The sequence below is a fragment of the Euprymna scolopes genome, chromosome 39 (assembly GCF_053919585.1).
Source record: "Euprymna scolopes isolate OS-2025 chromosome 39, ASM5391958v1, whole genome shotgun sequence".
NCBI lineage: Eukaryota > Metazoa > Mollusca > Cephalopoda > Sepiida > Sepiolidae > Euprymna > Euprymna scolopes.
Genome location: NC_136520.1, coordinates 63763467 through 63779487, shown reverse-complemented (window position 1 = coordinate 63779487; position 16021 = coordinate 63763467). Strand labels below are relative to the sequence as shown.

Below are 16021 nucleotides of genomic sequence, written 5' to 3'. Positions count from 1 at the left end.
GAATTTAAAAAAAAAAAAAAAACAAATTAAAAAAAAAACAAAACAGAGTTTCTTTTTTTCTTTATTAGACTATAGAGTCACAGCTTATCAAGGTCCAGAAGCCACTCAAGGATAAAAGTTAATAAAGGAGTCCATGTGAGACAACGCTGTGATAATCAGTGATGGTAGAAATTGGAGTTAAATTATTTTAGGACGAATCAAAGAACTTGTTAACATTGGACTTGAAAACAACCATGTTGTTGTCAGCTGGGAAGCAGCTCCACTATATTGTGTTTCACAGACAAGCGGTTCTCTAAAGCTGTGCTTGTGGAATTTTCATTTAATTTTAGTCACGGATAGAAAGTTGCTTGTGGTTGTAACTAGGTAGGTGTTTGCAGCAAATGACATATGGAATAAGGGAACTAAAGAGTGAAGCTCAGTCGAGCACCTGCCATGAAAATAACAACAGAGTAGAGAAACTCGCAGCGTCTCTTCTATAAGAAAGAGGTAATTAGGAGAAAAAGAAAAAAATTTAAGTCAGTTTTGTATCTTGTCCAGGCATGAAAAGGTGCTCGGAGCAGCTCAACTGAGCTTCACATAATGATTCATCCTTTATTTATGGCAAGCACTCAACTAGATACAGCATCTATCAATAATTTCTCTCACTCTCTATCTGTGCCGAAAACTAAACGGAAATTATATGAGCAGACCTTTTTTTTTTCCTGTGGAACGCAATACCACAGAGCTACTTCCCAGCTGACTATAACATGGAGAATAAAGTTGATGCAGAAATAATTTGAAGTGAAAGCTTTGTCATTGTTGTTTTAAACTGGAGTTATGGTTTTGTTTACAGCAGTGATGAGACCACTTTAAGTCGACTAACACCTGCCAAGTTTCAAGTTTTGTTTTTTTCAATTTTGACTCCTTAGCAGCTATTTTTACTAGCTAAAACCCAAATCGAATTTGTTTCACAAGTCTAAATCCTCTATGTATCATTTGAAGTCAGTAGAAGAAATTAAGTATTAGTGTAACATCGCAAAATTAAACATTTTTGTTTTCAACTCAAATTGTACTTTTGTTTGGAGAGAAAATCCTTTCGCTACAACAGTGAGACCACATGACTGACACTGCGATCGGTGTTGGATGCAAACACCGAATTTGGACAAAGAGCAGATGATCACAATGTACACGCACATATACTGGTTCACTCGGCAGCTTATCTTTACCCCCCCCCCCCATCAATATTCTAATTTATGTTTGTTAATGTTTCTGTCTTGCAGGTGGCATCATCGACTTTGATTTTGCGATCATGATTTCATCTTTTAGAAGCAAATCGCAACAACACCAGAATTTATACGAGACCAAAGTCACTATTCCAACCTTGCACGTCTTTGGAGAAACAGATAGCATCATTCCAAAAGGTAAATTATTGCTTTTATTTTCTTTCTTTTCATATTCTGTGATAGAAATGGCTATATATATATATATATATATATATATATACACACACACACAGACAGACAATTGATTATATAATGTTATAAAGTGAATTTTTAAAAAAAATTCTTAATGCTGCAATATTTTAAGTTATAAATTTATATTTTTTTACTAGAATATCTTGTCCTTTTCTTTTCCATGCTCGCATTTTTCTATTGTAATCCATGATTTTTCCAGACTTCCAATAAATTCACTTGTTCTTTGTTTAATTTCAGTCTTATTTTTTTGCCTCATAAACATAACATATGTAATAACAATGTACGGCACTTGTCTGCTTTCAATAAAATCCCAATTTTTATTCTGTTCCACTTGTTACTTCTCTTTTCGCAAGAGCGATGAATTGGTAGCAACAGTAGTCACTGAAGCGATGTGGTTGCTATGGAAACCAGTAATAAAAAACATTGCTCACCTCCTTACGTCTTTTTACGATTTTGAACACCAGAAAATTCATCATAATTTTTGTTTTATTGAATGAAAATTAAAAAAAGTTTTTTCACAATATAGCTGAGAAGGTGATCTTTAAACTGGAATAATTGTTTGGTCAAAAAATGAGTGAGCAATGAAGCTTTTAAGCAGTTCTAAATGACCAAAATTGCCACTTAACCATATATTCAAACACTACCATGTTTGAATGAGATATATATATATATATATATAAATAAAAATTCAGGCAATAGGAATAAAAACTTCAAACAAAAGCAAATGTAAACTTAAAACTAATATAATTATTAATGTACTAGCTGTACCTGGCCATGCGTTGCTGTGGCTCAGTTTGTTAAAATGGAACACATTCCTCAAGAAAAATAGCAATTTTTATTGTTTATTTACTTTTAATATTTTCTGCGATTTTTCTTCCTCCAAAAAAGATTCCTTTTTTACCATAAATTGTTAAGGGAACGTTTTGTTTTTTGTTTTTTTTTTTCAGGAGAAGTTGGACTTTTTTTTCTTCTTTTAAATAAAATTGGCAGTAAACGTTTCTTTTTGCAAACGGAATTTTTATTATAAAAAGAAAAGATGAATGCTTTATATGAACACTGTAAATAGTTAGGTGAAAGTAGAGGAAAGTTTTTTTTAAATTGTGCCCCTCCCCCAGCGAATACAATGCAAAGAATAACGGTGCTTCTACACTTTATTGCCGAAATTGGAGATGCCATTTTATTTGATGCACCTTCTGTGCAAATCCTGGTAAAATTTAAACTGTAGAATGATTGCCGTTGAAACAAAAAATGCATAAATAAAAAAAAAAACAACCCACTTCCGTTAAAAAAAAAGAAAGAAGAAAACAACAGTCATTTGAATTAATTTGTTGCTGACCTTTGAAAGTTGCTTTAATTGAAATTAACGTTTCCAAATATTTATTTGTTCAAAAAAAAAATTTTTATAGATATCCAATGTTGCTTTTATTCTTTAATTTGGTTGTCAAATGGCGCTCGCCCAGTTTAAACCATGAATATGTCATGTCATTTTTCCAATGAAACGGGTTTTGGAATAGACACCACAAACCTCCCCATGTTAAGAACGGTTTTCGGAATAGACACCCCTAATCTTGTCAACGTACCCGAAAACCTAATGAAGTTCACATGTGTAATGTGAACAAGGAGTTTGACGTAATTTAATAATGTACTGAATTGAAAAACGAAGGAAAAGTCGATTTCCGTTGCATTTTTACCACAACTGTAAAGCATTTCATTCTATGCAAATGTTGCTTAACATAGTTTAATAATGTTCATAATATTTAATTATAAATAATAATTAGGTTTGACAGTAAATTCCTAAGAAATAGGAATTGAAAGGATAAGGATCAAATTTCCCGTAAGTGAAAAAAGTGTGTGTACACGTGGGGGGCCCCAAGAAAAAAGTTATGGCCGAAGCATGAAATAAAAAGTGTTAACTGGAGAACGATTGCAGTTAAAACAAAGAATAAATAAATGAAAAACCAACCCACTCAGTTAAATGTATTTGTTGTTGACCTTTCCAATTTGTATCCAAAAAATTTTTTGTAAGAAAAAAGTATTTTATAAAAATCAGATGTTGCTTGGATAACGAAATTCTTGTTTTAAAATTATAATTTGTCTACGCAATTTACGGCGAGCTTACCAATGCAGTTTAATGTAGAAGTTCACTAAATCCAATGTAAAAATCCAGTTAGAGATAAATCTAAGTTTTCTTGATATAGTTCAAAGATAATTAATAAAGTAAAGTCCTAAGGTAATGTAGTAAACATTACAAAAAAAGAAAACACGTTTGTGCTAAAAATAGCATCGGTAATGAAATTCATTTTGCTTGGACTTATAGCGTAACGATTGTAACAATCGCAATGAAATCAGAAAAATGGGAACATGTAAGAAACGGAACAAAAGCATACGAAACACAGTAAAACAACACTGAGGTATTTCGAGATGCACTGTTTACATTTTAAAATGTAGTAGTTCTCGATCCGAGTTGGTAAATATTTTAAAGCACTCATAAATTGATTTGTTAGTAATCGAGATTGATATGTTCGTGATCGCTTTACGTGAAAATCTGACATTGTACATTTAGTACTGCGATAACGAAAAAAATAATATTTAACTCTAATCGGAGAAATGGGAACAGAAAAAGAAAGCATTGAACGAAACGAAACTAAATATAAAGGAAATGATATATTATATGTTAATGAAAAAAAAAAAAAAAAAAAAAAGAAAAGGAATCACTCAGAAAAGGAGAGAACCTTTTTTTTTTTCCTAGTTTAATAATGTTTTAAAATAAAGTGTAAATAAGCAATGTATAATTAGGCGTGGTGCGTTTTCCGTAATAGGAAGCATTTCAGTTTTTGTATGCAAATGCAAAACCCGAAATCAGTGTGCGTTCGTTTTTGATTCCTCGTGAAAGATGAAGCAGCGGTGTAAATGGGGAGCAGGCAAAGGAGGAATTAAATGGAGAGAAAAGATTTTACAACTTCCATTGATTCTTACAGGTTCTGGCAGTGAACTCTCACCAGAAAAAAAATATAGGAATGTACGATCATCTAGCAAGTGGAGAGGTAATAGGCCTATAACACACCTCATATAATGTGCTGCAGTTTGCATATATTACATTTGCATGAAATGTCTTGCGTTTTAATCCTAATAAGGTCAAACTCAGAGGGAAAAAAATGACTTCATTTTCTTTATATAGAGAAGAAGAGATAGAGAAAAGATTAATCCCAACCAGATAAAAAAGCTCAATACAAACACAAAAGGAAGTAGAGCTTGTCATATGGAAAAGGAATCAAGACTAAATTAAATTTTACAAGAAAATTTATTGTTCGATAGAATACTAAAAATAAAAATATTAAGAAATCCTTAATCTTTGGACAATTTGTAAAAAGAACCTATATTTTCAAACCAATAAAACATGCCTACATTTGTATATATATATCCTGGCAGACCAGCTTTAGTTTTGCTGCATCTGTCGTCTCCCCTGTTGCCTTACCAGGTCACTAATATACATATATAACTATAAAAGTAAAAATGTGTGTCTGTGTACATTTCTTTACCAAATAACTATCAATTTTTGGTCTAAAGACTTGAGATTTGACATATGGGAAAATCTTTTTAATCAGTTTTCAGCCTGAAATTTGAAAACTACCAAACTCCTCTGCCAATTTTGTGTCTAAACACTTGAAATTTTAGATATAGGTTCTTTGGACATGGATCAAACTTTTTAACTTGATTTGAGCCCAAAACGATAAATGTTAAGGGGTCAAAGTTAAAAAAATTTGACCTCAACCAATTTTGGGTCTAAACATTTAAAATGTAACATAAAGTGTATTCAGCTTTTTAATCGGTTTTTGGTAAAAAAATTTGGGTACCAAGGGGTCAAAGTTCAAAAGATTTGACCTTTGCAGTCTCTAGCAAACTATTCAGCAAATTTAGGATCTAAACATTTGAAATTTTACTAAAGGGTATTGGGACATGCAGTAAGCTTTTTAATAAGTTTTTGGACAAAAATTTGGCTGTCAAGAGGTCAAAGTTCAAAGAGTTGACCTTTGCAGACTCTCCGCCAATATTGAAATTTTAGATGTAGGTTACCTGGACACGAGCCAAACTTTTTAATATATATATATATATATACACACACACACACACACACACACATATACATACACACACTAGCAAAAGTACCTGTCGTTGACTAGGTTCAAAAACAGCCTACAGAAAATGGACTCTGATTTATGAAAGTATGATAGGTTATGAAAACGAAGGGTTGTAAAGAGATAGCTTCGAATTTGGGGGTATCAAAACCAAAGCAAAATATGATGAAAGTAAAAATAAAATAGATAAACCCCATAATTTATTATTCCATAGCTGTTCACACTGAAACACTTATCACAATATTCTGTGGATCTATATTAAAAAACCTTGTTAAACTTTGTGACACATTTCCATTCTATGAAGGTCAGGCGCGAACGAACACCACATAATTTTATTATACCATTTCTTCAAACTGAAACATAATTATCAAAGTATACTTGCGCAGATAGATATGAAAAGTCTTTAAAGTTTGTGCCTATTTCCATTCTGTGGAGGCCAGGCGCAAACGCAGACCTCACAATTTTATTATACCATCCCTATTTAAGTTAAAACATACTTATCAAAATATTCTTGTGTACATCTATATCAAAAACACTTGTAAACGTTTTTTTAATTTTTTTTTTTATTTCCATACATAGTGGACCAGGCGCGAACGCAGACCCCACAATTTTAATGAACCACCGTTCTGCCAGATCAAACATACCCATTCCTGTGTCTCGATACATCTTCTATTATTATATGTAATCAGTTTTTTTAAAATAGTCAACCATATAGGAGCCTATTCATGACCACACACAGACATCCAGCTTTTTATATATATAACACGTTACAAACAGTACATAGGGCCCAAGCAAAGCTGGGCTGAACTGCTAGTATATACAAACACACACACACACACGATAAGTTGCGCTTGTGTAAAATAAACTGAAAAGTTTTGTTATAGTCAGTTACGGCATAATTACGTTGACACACTGGTTCTCATTGGATCACCAAACTTAAGCAACGTTGAACTTGGTCAGTCCTAAATGGATGACCATTTGGGACTTCACAGGGAAGATATAAGTATAAGAGAAAAAAAAAAGCAAAAGAACTGATTTGCCTTGTCACCGTTTGCGGTAGCGCTACGTGGAAAGTTAGGAAGTATGTTAACTGATTATAACCAACTCATGTAAATTGATTAAGTAATTTTTTTTTTTTTTATAAAGAAAATCATTTTTAAGTAATTAATGGGACTTCAACATAACTCACCAATAATTTATATTAAATTTATCTCTCTTTGTTTCTTGAAATATTTTCAAAATGGTGGATGCTCATAAAATTTGATTTTCTTATTAAAAAATAAAACTATTGAATCAATTTATGTTTGGAATATGCAGGATAGTTGCTAGAAAAGTGGGAAATTCGTCAAACAACCATTTATTTTTACAAAGTTTTTCAAAGACAAATGTTATATTATACTCATAGATACTCAAAATGTCGTCTGTGCACTTTACTGCAGCATCAAACGATTTATTTTTACAACGCTGACACGGCATCAATCAAAAAATAACAATCATGCATTTTATTGACCTTCAAATTTCCTGCTTTTCTAGCGAGCACCCAAGTACATGCATCATACAGATTTTATTTTATTTGTTTTTAGGGTGAATTCTAGACAATCAGCAAAGCTATTGATGGATATGTTATCTAAGCTTTTTACCAATTTTTTTTTTTTTTTTTTTTTTTTTCAGAATAAATATTTTTGCTAGATCTTTTTTATCTATTTTCTTTGTCATTTGCTTTTTTTTTTTTGTTCAGAGATGAGTGAAGAGTTACTGACCTGTTACGAAAACTATGACACTATTATTCATCCCGGTGGGCATTTTGTGCCTTCAGCTAGTCCACAAAGAAAGATCTACGTTCAATTCCTGGAACAGCAAATCGAAAAGAAGAAGCAGAAGAACCAATTTTCAGAATAAAACCTTTATACTCACCCCACTCGGTACTCTGACGGAACTGTTTATTCCTTTCATTATTTATCAAATTCCTGTCCTTATCCCACCCATGTTTTCTTTTAGTGTGATAAAAAAAAAAAAAAAAAAAAAAAAAATGGAATTAAATTGATCTTGCCAGAAAAGAGAAGAGGCAAGAAACAGCTGATTTTTCTTTAAAATATTATTTGTTCAAGTTGCTTTTTGTTTTTTTGTTGTTTTAAACAACCCCCACCATCCCTCCAACCATTTACGAAAATATACTGCATTGGGCAGAGTTGTAAACTATGTTTTCTTGAGATCACAAATTCTATCAGGCTACCCAGCCAGAGTATAAAATCCCTGATCTGTTTTCCCGCAGCTTTGAGACACTACATCCATTTCCATTATCATGATCAAGTGTTCCGACCCTGTTACATGGTTGCGTGCATAAGTGTTTATTAACCTTACCAACAGCCAATGAGCTTTTGAGGTTCAAGCAAGCATACTTAAAAAAAAAAAAAAAAAAAAAAAAATTTGTTTGGCAATTTTATTTTTTTTGTTGCTGTTTGCCGATGTTCAAGTGACTGAAAAACAATATATAAAAATATTACATATCTATCGTTGTTGTTGTATTTGTATTGTTTCAGCTACAACAAGCCACGTGTGCGTGGTCCCCCTCTGGTGCTGCATGGGAGACGACGCAACAAAAATAATGACAAAATTATGAATGTGAGAAGTGTGAAGGACCAATGTTTTCTTCACATTATTTCCAAGTTTCAGAAAAATCTAATGGATAGGGCAAAATTTATGAGGTAAAAAGTGTCATTTTTTGCAAATTTGAGGCATTTGTGACCCCTTTTGAGCTCCTGGAAATGCTGAATCTCAGTGAAAATGGACAAACAGTGCAGTTTCATTCCTTAAGACATGTATAGTTGAATTCAGCACCATAGAAAACCACTATACAGACATACATATCAAGTTTTTGAGTAATATGAAAAAAAGAGCTCCAAAAAGGCAGGTTTTATAGCTCTAAAAGTCCCAGATGTATGCAAACTAGAATTTTGCAAGGATCGTCGATACTGAATTTATATTAAGAACAATAGCCTACACATTTTGGCCAAGTTTCAGGAAAATCTAATTGATGGATCAAATGCTATGGGGTAAAAGGCGTCATTTTTGGCCTCTTGAGCTCCTGGGAACGCTGAATCCCAGTATAAATGGATAACAGTGCAGTTTCAGGCCTTAACACATGTATATTTGTGTTGACCACCGTGAAAAACCACTATATAATCAGACATATCAAGTTTTTGTTGAGAAATATGAAAAAAAGAGCCACAAAAAGGGGTGTTTTTTTGTCACTAGAAGTCCCCGGGGTTGGGAACCTGAATTTTGCCAGGGTCACCCATACTAGATTTATATTAAGAACAATGGGCTTCACATTTTGGCCAAATTTCAGAAAAATCTAATGGATGGATCAAAGGTTATGGGGCGAAACATGTCATTTTGGGACATTTTTGATCACTTTTGAGCCTCTGGGGACGCAACAGAAATTTTTGAAAAAAAAAAAAAAAATTTTTTACATCTATTTAATGAAATACAATTTATGACAAAATTTCAGGAAAAACTAATGGACAGTTATCTGGCAATCATCCGAACTAATGGACGCCACTGAAAACATAGGTCCCTCTCCGATAAATCGGAGGACCAATACTCCTCCTGCATGTAAAATTGTGAAGCAAGGGTTGCACAATCTCCAACCACGCCCGAATCGGCACTGCTTGAGTCCAGTGGCGAGGAGTAGTTTAGGACAACTGGAAACAATGCCAAGATAAGTGGTGAGCATATGCAGTACCTGGAATTCTCAACTGGTCACCCATTTTAATACTGACTAGGCTCAATATTGCTTAACTTCAAGAACAGGTGTGTCAATGTGATTATTAATATATAGATTATATGGCATAAAGTAGTACTTTTAACGTATGTACGTGTGTCCTGATTTCTAGATGACAAATCAATTCAATCAGACGATCCTATTTATTAAAAAGGGGGATAAAAAAAAATGATAACATCCTACAAACGTTGAATTAAATTAACATATCTATATGATATGCTAACTTAATGTTCGTAGTATATTTTCACCTTATATTCTCCTTTTTAATAAGATCTGATCACCGAGGACGCAATGTAAAAATAAAAATTAAATAATAAATTAATAAAATAGAAAAAAAATGATAACATCCTACAAACGTTGAATTAAATTAACATATCTATATGATATGCTAACTTAATGTTTGTAGTATATTTTCACCTTATATTCTCTTTTTTAATAAGATCTGATCACCGATGACGCAATGTAAAAATAAAAATTAAATAATAAATTAATAAAATAGAAAAAAAAAAAATGATATCGCTTTAGGGCCATATCTGAAACTAAAATATACCTTTTTGATTTTCTGGCTAGAATCCATGGGTAGTATCTGTTTGGTCTAAGGATGGTGTCGTGAGGTTTCCTTTTGTACTGGGCGTCCATACAATGGAAACACAAGCTTTTATGATATCGGAGAAAAACCGTAATAACCAGATATATTCCGACACTACTTTAACCAGATTACTTATATAAATACTTTTACAGTTTTAACAAAAGAGCTATAATACCATCTTAGTCAAATAATCTGTGATCTTCTCTGAGCACCCTTCAGATAAAGTTCACACAAATCTTCCACGTCTTCAGTTCCTCACAAATTGTGCGTACAGTTCCCACACTGACATCAAACTTTGCACTTATTGTCTATAGACACATGACAGTCCTTATCAATGAAATTCTTTATTTGGCCAATCAACTCTGGTGTTCTGACTTACTTACTCCTCCCACACCTCATCATTCCTCACAGATTCTCTGCCTTCCTTGAATCTCTTATGCTACTCAAAAACTGATGCTCGATTCATCCAAAATTTCCAGAGCAATGCATATGTTTCTGTGACATTTTTTTCAAGTTTACAATAGAATTTTATTACATATTCTTCTTCTTAAGTGTCGTCACGCCCAGATTGCATTTTTGAAATTCACCAGCTGTGACAATCAAGTATTCCTGCTGTAGCTGTTCATTTTAACCTGAAATCATAAAAATTGGTCAGTCATCTCATAAAATGTATAGCAATAACATTGAATGTTTGAGAGTCTATGACAATTTTAAATGCTTGTGCAAAAAAAGCCTGGAAATTTATTGAAGGTACCTCGTGTGTATATATATATACGTACATACACAAGTTACAAACATATATATGGCAATTAAGTTAGAATATTCCACGTTTCATTCTCATGAGAATTCGTCATAAACCTGACAAATTCTCACAAAAATGAAATGCAGAATAATCTGTGTAGCTTAAGTGCCATATATATCTTTATAACTTACTACCTATATTGAGCACTTCTGAAGTAACCACTGAAAATTTACACATAAAATTATATTTTCGTATATTAATTTATGTGAGTAAATGAATTAGTTATATATATATATATATATATATATATATATATATATACACACACACACACACATACAAATTTGTATTTAACAGCTATATACACTCTAAAAACTGAATTTGGAATTTTTGAAGATTCAGATTCCAATATGAATCAAACCTGCACATATAAAGGATCAATTCTAATATCCAGACCATAATCAAGTGAGCTTACCTCTCCATCTTTTTTTTTTTTTTCATTCTTTATCTTTTTGTATAAATATATAAAAAGAATAAAATTACCGATTTTATTCTAAGTAGTTTTATTTTAAAATCCACACACAGTTGTTTTTTTTTTTCTTTTTAAATTAAAATTGTATGATGATTTTTTTTCATAGATGTCTCTGCAAAAGTATATCACAACATTTAATGAGATAAAACAAGAAACTCTCACCACAAAAGATCGGCACCTCCCCCTCTCTCTCCAAAAAGGGGAGAAAAGTGCAAAGAGGATTATCTCTTCTAATGTGGAAGTCTATACAAGACGATAGCAGTCTGAAAGTTCGGCTTAACCTGTATAAGATGCAGCTAAGCATCGTCTTTTGACACACGTCTCTTGTCATTCTCAGCATCTTATTTGATTGAATATACAGTAATAACAAAATAAAATTTAAAACAAAAACAAAAAAAAAAATGTCTTTCAATGTGTGTGTGTTTGTGTGAGTGGATATAACCGGTAGTGAGATGAGGGAGTCTGAAGAGAGTGGATTTCCAGAGAACTGTCAGCAGCAGCATAAATTGACCAATCAGAGTCCAGCATCTAGTCAGCTGACCTTAAATCTCATTGCTTGATTGGTTGGAACCTGTAGTTAATATTTTCATTCATTCATATATTCACTTTGGTAAAAAATGTTTTATTTTTTTAATTATATTTCACTCTTTGTGTACACCAATCCTTTTTATTGAGAAGCTCAATGTTTATTAAATATTACAACAGAGCACATATAAAAGAATAACAGTACAGTTACATTCCAAGATATAAATACTTATTTTTCATGCAAAACAGCTCCTCTAGCATATTAAAATTTCAGTACATTTTTTTACAGATGCGTTTTGTTATGCAAAAACAAATAGTTATTATGTCAATATAGTCTCCTTTCATGCATATACTCTTCAGAAAAATTAGAAATTCTTTGCTTAGATAGAAAAAAAGGCATGAAAATATGAACAAAGACAGCTGCTGGAACAAAAACACAATGTTAAGTCTTCTATGAACCTTTTTTTTCTTCTTGCAGCATTATATTGTCATGTATTTTTTCTATCTAAAAAAAAGAATTCCTAATTTTTCTGAGGAGTATATGCACGAAAAGAGATGGTATTAGCATAATTATAACAGTTCGTTTCTGCATTTGTAAAAAATATACTGAATTTTAACATGTTGGAGAAGTTGTTTTGCATTAAAAATAAAGGGTTTGTATTACTGTACACATAGATTCGAAAAAGTTGTTAAAAAACAAATATATAACAAATAAATGTTATCAAAGGCAAGATAAGTTACTTTTCTACCAAACTGGATATATTTTTCGTGTTTTTATTCAATGTAACATGTTTATTCAGCTCGAAAACCATACAGTGTTTACCGATGTATTGGAACATTCAAGATGGTGTCTTATTCTCTCTTTAACACGGTAAGTGTGGGAAAAGATGTTATAAATAAAAAACCGGATAAAATACTGTTAAAAACTCGCTCAATATATGTTACCGTGACATAGGTTGACATATATTCGGCGGGTTTTTAATAGTATTTTGTATAGTTTTTTTTATTTATAACACTTTTTTCCATACTTACGGTGTTAAAGAGGGTGAGAGACGCCATCTTGAATTTTCCAATACATCGGTAAACACTGTATGGTTTTCGAGCTGAATAAATATGTTACATTGAATAAAAACACAAAAAATATATCCAGTTTGGCAGAAAAGTAACTTATCTTACCTTTGATAACATTTATTTGTTATGTATTTGTTTTTTGACAACTTTTTCGAATCTATGTGTACAGTAATACAAACCCAAAATAAATATTCGGATCTTGGGATGTAACTACTGTTTTTCAACATGCACTGAGCTTATAAACAAAAAGGATTGGTATACACAATGAGTGGAATTAAAAAAACCAAAACTATATAACTAAATATTCCAACCAATCAAACGATCAGATTAAGGATCAGCTGACCAGAAGCTGGACTCTGATATATATTCCTTATTCCACTTTAAGTTTTTGCAATTTGATTAAAAAAAAAAAAAAAAAATTCTGACAAAATAAAACACTGAGGTCTTCATCGTTTTCTCCATACAATAGCTGATGTTTATGGCTGAAGTGATCTGAGGGATTGGGGATAATCACTCGGGCAAGTTTGTCGCTGTGACTGTAGCGGGTTCTTTATCATTCAGCTTCCAGTCGGTGGTGAAGCTGCTTAGCCAGGAACTCATGGCGCTCTTGGCCGAGGTGATTGCACCGCCTGAAAATAGATTTTTAAAAAAATCATTAAAGATACAGTTTTTAACAAACAAGAGAATTTTATGGTATGGTTGTTTGGAGTTACATTAATTGAAAGTAATTTATGCCATAAGCAGAAATAAGTCATGCACCATCCATTATGAAATTACTACAGGGAAAATGGAACTATTAAACCTCACAGTAATATTGGACAAAAAGGAGAAAAAAAAAACCTTCATAGAAGTTAGTGTCCCAATAATACTGTGTGTGTGTGTGTGTATATATATATATATATATATATATATATATATATATATGTGTGTGTGTGTGTATAAATGATGGTATTATTGTAATTTTATTAATGAAACTATTTTGTTTATATAATAGTGCTCAATAATGAGTGGAGCTATATCATTGTATAATTTTATTTATATAAACACTAGCGTTGGTGCCAGGCGAAGTAAGGAACTCGGCGGGGGGGGGGGATCAAAACAACAGTAGCAGAGGTGCCCAGCATTGACCCAGTGTGTGTATCTGGTGTAGTAAGGAACCCCGGGGGTGTAAAAAAGTGGGAGTAGCAGGGAGGGAAATCAAAACAACAGTAGGCAGTTTGGGTAGAGAGAGGTGTTAAAAAAAAAAAAAAAAAAAAAAGTGACGTCTTAGCCGATGTCTCCATTGCACGGCCGGAAGTCCTGAGCGTTGAAATTAAGCGTCGTCAATCCAACCAAGACGATGACTTTACAAAAATGTTGATGCAAAAAACAACCCCTTCTTGTAGAAACTGCCCAGTTAAGGGTGAAGGAATTAATGTTTTTAGCCAATCTTTCGATATTTGTCGTCAGCTTTAAAACGATACCGATCTTGGCAGGATCCATTGTGTCTGTCGAAAGTTTTTGGCCAACATACAAATATACATACACACATTTCTGAATTTTTGAGAGGAGGACTGGTTATTCGTATTATTTGGATTCATCTGTCTCTTGTAAGAACTCGTGGCACAATAGTTAGAGTACTTGGAAAAATCAACTGTAAAAGTGATATTCTCCTGAAAGTTGAAGGTTCAATTCTCAGTGTTGATGATCGAAAAATACAATTGCGAATTACTTAGCATCTCTATCCAGTCATGGCTGATGGAACAAGAGCATGCTACCCCCGTGAAGGGTTCTGTTTGAAATTCCGTCCAAATTCAGAGTTCGACAGAAACATGGGAGGAAATTCCAAAATCTATTAGTTTGAGGGAAGAAACTTCAAGTAGAAGGTTTTTCAGCATCTCGTCATGCAAACGTGTGGCAATCAAGCTACCCCAAATGCCCAGTTTTAGAGGAAGGGAATGAGATGGAAGTGGCTAACAGCATTAATTGCCGCAGTGAGGAAAAAAAGATCAAGCACTGGGTATCTCTGCTGAGTCTCTGATTGCACCTCTGCAATCTGTCTAATAGGCAAAGGAGTATGAAAGCCGGGCAATAGGCAGAACCTATCTACTCCTTATGCAGTTTAGGGTTGAAAACTTGTAATTTGTTAGAGTTACTACCTCTGTTAGAGAATGGAGAGAGAGGGAGAGTGTGAATTATAGTGTAGACACATTGACCGGAAGTCAAGATCAGCTGATTGGATTGCGTGTGAGTCATGTGATCAGGTTAGCTGAATCAAGGAGATTTGCTTGGGACTTAGAAGAGAGCAGACGGCTTCACCGTTGTCTCCTCCCCTTTGCTGGGGGTGGGAACGAACACTGACGTGGTAGAAATAAGACCTAGAAGAAGAAACCACACAGGCCAAATTCAGTTTCCATTCTTCTGTGATCGATCTGGAAGGTGAATAAAAAACTATAGAACCAATTTCTTGCCTTGGAGTGAAATAAATCTTCGTCCCCAAAAACAGGTATCAAGTCTCCCTCCCAGACGAGAATTTCCAGATGGACCAACAAAATGGCAGAAGGTATGTTCAAATGACATGTCACACACATATTCACACTTAACAGCATATGAACATATGTAATAGAAAGACCACTAGACGAACACACACACACACAACGACATTAACTCTGGTACGATAATTAAACATTCAATCCTTTATAAATAGACACGTTTTAATATATCATCTCCGTTCCAATTTCAACCAATATACAACAAACGCTCATTTTATGATACGACAACATAACACCTCTATGGATGTGGCTTGCTTGCCACCGGTTTGCTTTGTGTTTCGTAAAAAGATAAACTCTGTAGAAATCAGGCAGCTGAACGGCTATGAGCATTCTGGTATTGTCGACAATGGATGGTTTAAAGATTAATTTATCTTGTAGACATGACAGGTACTACTCGGAATATCTGATCTTGTTAATTTTGTGGTAGCGAAGGAGGCAAAGATAAAGAGACACTTACCGACTGCCTTGCCCGTCTGTAGCACATATTTACCCGTTTGGGAGACGGCTGCATTAATCTTCTTGCCTTTGTCCGTGCTCTGCATCGTGCTGGAAAATAAAGAATAAGTGAAAGGTACTTCTGCAGAACTCCTCCCCCAAATGACAAAACAAAAGTAGAGAAAAATCTGTATGATGTACATACCCATGATGGAAAAAAAA

General features: G+C 33.2%; 2 protein-coding genes across 3 annotated transcripts in view; one reads left to right on the top strand and one right to left on the bottom strand.

The window, feature by feature from the left end:
- Window positions 1–8099, top strand: part of LOC145263814 (esterase OVCA2-like) — a 31542-nt gene extending 23443 nt beyond the window's left edge. For both annotated transcript variants that reach the window (XM_080120879.1, XM_080120878.1), the window contains 2 exons: window positions 1260–1400; window positions 7329–8099. In XM_080120879.1, the coding sequence (XP_079977005.1) occupies window positions 1260–1400; window positions 7329–7489 (302 nt within the window). In that variant the 3' untranslated portion in view covers window positions 7490–8099. The remainder of the gene's footprint in view (window positions 1–1259; window positions 1401–7328) is intronic.
- Window positions 8100–11251: 3152 nt separating this feature from the next.
- The window catches only part of LOC145263813 (late secretory pathway protein AVL9 homolog), a 106221-nt gene continuing 101451 nt past the window's right edge, over window positions 11252–16021 (bottom strand). Inside the window, exons 14-15 of the mRNA XM_080120877.1 lie at window positions 15822–15910; window positions 11252–13462 (exon numbers count right to left, since the gene is read on the bottom strand). Of these exons, the coding sequence (XP_079977003.1) occupies window positions 13344–13462; window positions 15822–15910 (208 nt within the window). The 3' untranslated portion in view covers window positions 11252–13343. The remainder of the gene's footprint in view (window positions 13463–15821; window positions 15911–16021) is intronic.